At 43.8% G+C, this 3,746-nt stretch overlaps 1 protein-coding gene across 1 annotated transcript; it reads left to right on the forward strand.

Moving 5' to 3' along the window:
- Nucleotides 1-483: 483 nt before the first annotated feature.
- On the forward strand, nt 484-1,414 carry LOC523458 (histone H2B 1/2). Its single transcript, XM_002699855.5, has one exon. It carries the CDS (start codon nt 702-704, stop codon nt 1,191-1,193), a length of 492 nt encoding a protein of 163 aa, XP_002699901.1. The 5' UTR covers nt 484-701; the 3' UTR covers nt 1,194-1,414.
- Nucleotides 1,415-3,746: the final 2,332 nt, after the last annotated feature.

Below are 3,746 nucleotides of genomic sequence, written 5' to 3' on the forward strand. Positions count from 1 at the left end.
GTAAGTATTCCTATTTCCGTTTGTGTTCTGTATTTGGCAAATGGGATTTTGTCATTCTCTTCATAGTGATCATTGGCTTTGATAAGTTTTGGAGATAATAGCTGGTCAACTAATTGCTATGATTTTCAGGAGCACTCTGCTGAGGAAGTCAGGAGTTTCTGCTCATGGGACTGTAGGTCAATCAGAAGGAAAAGATTCTGTGTTGGAGTAAAATGTCTACCAAGTGACCTGAGTCACTCTGATGTCTGAAAGAGTTTGAGTTATGGAGGTCAGTCAGACTCTTTCAGGAAGCTCTAAGTGATTATTACATTTTTCAACTTAGATGGCTTTGGTGACATCTTTGAAACTTCTCATGCATCAATAGTAGACATAAATCAGCTGAGGTGAATAGATGACTGTCTCCTTCATGGGGCAGTGTTCAAAGATTTTTCTGGTGGAAGTCACGCAAAGTTTAAAGATACCACTGAGTTTGACTGACTGTGTGGTTAAACTTGGGGGAGGGGCGGTGGGAGTTGGGGGTGGAGCATCCAGTGTCACGTGACATGGGCTGCCATAGTAACAGGCCTCCTGTCTTGCATTTTATCCAATCAGATATGGACAGTGTTTGTGACTTCAGAGAGAGCAGGGCTTATAAACTCCGCAAACTGCCTTCAACCCCCGCATGTCCTTTCCTCTGAGTAGTGGGGACTGGTGGCTCCGACATGGCTCAACCATCCTCTGACAACTCTGAGGAAGACCCTGGCACCAACGAAGCCGGAACCTCCAAAACAGAGCCCTCTGAAACGGAGCCCTCTGAAACAGAGACCTCAGAATCGGAGCCCTCCGAACCGGAGCCCTATGACGCTAAGCCAAAGAAGGCGAAACGGAAGACAGCTAAGGGCCGCCGCCACCGCCGCCGCTGCCATCAGGACAACTTTGCAAGCTTCGCCACCTATTTCCGCAGGGTGCTGAAGCAAGTGCACACAGGCCTGAGTCTCTCTCACGAGGCCATGAACGTCATGCATTCGTTCGTGAAGCATATGTTTGAGCAGATCGCCGAAGAGGCCGGGAGCCTGGCCCACTCCAGCAAGCACTGCACCATCACGAGTGGAGAGATCCAGAGAGCCGTGCGTCTTCTCTTGCCTGGGGAGATCGGCAAGCACGCAGTGTCCGAGGCCACCAAGTCGGTCATCAGATACAACACCCGCAGATGAACTGCCTCATGACCACCGCAGCATCGCAAACCAAAGACTCTTATCAGAACCACTCGAAGGGAAAAGACCTGTAGTGATAAAGAGCCACGTCCATCCACTCTGGGTTCTTTACGTATGCCCTACTTTCCATCTTTAAAACATTTCCATCCAAAAGAAAACGTTAAAAACCTCATCAAGTTTGCTTCAATAACAGTTGGTTGTGCCATTTGTTCGATGGAAAACCGTGTACTGTTTTCTTAACGTATTGCAACTCGTCACTTTTCTAAATGGTTATTTCTATTCGTGGTTTCTCAGTCAGCGATTTTAAGGATCTTTATGGTCAAAATTCTATCCCTAAAAGTTTCATTGGCCTTTTTCATTTTCATTCTCCCACCTATATTTAGGTATCATCCAGGGATTTTTATATGGGGTATGCTGCTGCTGCTACTGCTGCTAAGTCGCTTCAGTCGTGTCCAACTCTGTGCGACCCCACAGACGGCAGCCCACCAGGCTCCCCCATCCCTGGGATTCTCCAGGCAAGAACACTGGAGTGGGTTGCCGTTTCCTTCTCCAGTGCATGAAAGTGAAAAGTGAAAGTGAAGTCGCTCAGTCGTGTCCAACTCTTAGGGATCCCATGGACCGCAGCCCAGGCTCCTCCGTCCATTGGATTTGCAACCAATAAAGAGCAGTGTGTGCTTCCCAGGCGGCTCAGCGGTAAAGAATCTGCCTACAATGCAGGAGTTGCAGGAATGGCAGGTTCGATCCCTGGGTCAGAAAGATCCCCTGGAAGAGGGCCTGGCAACCCACTCCAGTATTCTTGCCTGGAAAATCCCACGGACAGAGGAGCCTGGTGGGCTACAATCCATAGGGTCTGAAAGAGTCAGAAACGACTCCAACGACCTAGCATGCTGGCATCCATTTCTTGGGGCTTCGCAGTTGGCATCAGTGGTGAAAAAAAAAAAAAACCTACCTGCAGTGCAGGAGACACAGGAGCCCCGGGTTTGATCCCTAGGTGGAGAAGGTTCCCCGGAGGAGGGCATGGAAACCCACTCCAGTATTCTTGCATGGATAAGCCCCATGAACAGAGGACCCTAGTGGGCTACAGTCCATGGGGTCGCAAAGAGTCCGACATGACTCAAGAGGCTTAGCACATACAGATGCATCCATTTCTTGTTGTGGGACATGTCTCTAGCTCTTTGCATCAGTAAAAGAGGAGGATGTTCAGCAATTAAGAGAAATAGGATGACTCCTTCTTCTACCTCAAGTATTTGACTGCTAATGCTTAAGAAAATACTTACTGAATTTAATGTCCATTGTGTTTTCTTCTTGGTGCATTGACATTTTTTTCCCTATAGGTATATTGCTGAATCTCAAAGTAGTTGGTGATTTTCCTATTCCTTTTTTTAAAAGATTGATTTCAAGCTTACTACATCCTTGGAGAGAGAGAAAGCACTCTGCGATTTCAGTCCTTTGTAATTTAGTATGGTTTTCATTAGAACTTAATATTTCATTTTATTTTATACTACTCATGTTGAACTTTAAAATAAGCAACAAGGATATGCTATACAGCTCAGAGAAGTCCAGCAATTATTTATAATAAATGTGAACAGAGTATTATATATAAAACAATTGAATCACTAAGTTGTAAACCTGAACAAATAGAATATTGTAACTCACAAATACATCCATAAAAATTTTTAAGTTAAAACAAACTCATCAGTACGACAGGATTTGGATGTGGAAATCTGTGAAGGATGTCACTCTCAGCCAAACAATGAGAGAAAAGCTAGGAGGAAATACAAAATTCCAACCTTTCCTTGATCCCAGTTATAGCGTCTTCTCTAGGTCTTTCATGATAGAGTTTTTATAAGTTCTAAATTATTTTCCTAGTATTTTAATTTCCCATTTTATTCTCCTTCTCCCAATGTGTATTATGGAATTCTTCAGAAGCATTTCATGTGTGATATGCGGTAGGTAAAGTGAAGAAACTGATATACCCATCCACCACCTCTAGTATACTTGTCCCACATATCCCAGTTTATTTATTTATGTCCTTGTTAATCAAACATTTAAATATATGAATGGGGGTGGATATATAGTACAGAAATGGCAAAACAAAAATTTCACACACATTTCAATTTTGTAATTCCCTAGGTTTTGAAATTGTTTTAGAAATTCATACAGATGTATCTAATCAGTTATTTTCTAGCAGAGAATCTTTTGATCTTTAAAACACAAACTTTCATGACCTGCAATTGTATATCCATTAGAGGGAGTCCAGAGAAAACATTTCAAGCATCTGTCTCCACTGGTACCCCCAATGGGGGACTGGCAGCCTGTGAGCCACAGCTGTTGACTCAAAGTGTGGTTGAGTGACCAGAGCTCAAGGGATAATAGCCTTTCTATGAAAATCAGACGGGAGATTAATGGGGAAGGAACTGCGGTACTGTGCCAGTTCACTAAGACACTGCTATCATGCTTTGTGTGTTTTGTGTTTGTAAATACAGAAATGCAATAGGATCAGTTTGGAAAGATGTTACAGATGCAGCATAATTGGTCTAGAGAGTGAAGACT

This window comes from Bos taurus, chromosome X, assembly GCF_002263795.3.
Source record: "Bos taurus isolate L1 Dominette 01449 registration number 42190680 breed Hereford chromosome X, ARS-UCD2.0, whole genome shotgun sequence".
NCBI classification, from domain to species: domain Eukaryota; kingdom Metazoa; phylum Chordata; class Mammalia; order Artiodactyla; family Bovidae; genus Bos; species Bos taurus.

Excerpts from the sequence above, each read along its gene's own strand:
- LOC523458 (XM_002699855.5), top strand. The coding sequence starts at position 702 with ATGGCTCAACCATCCTCTGACAACTCTGAGGAAGACCCTGGCACCAAC.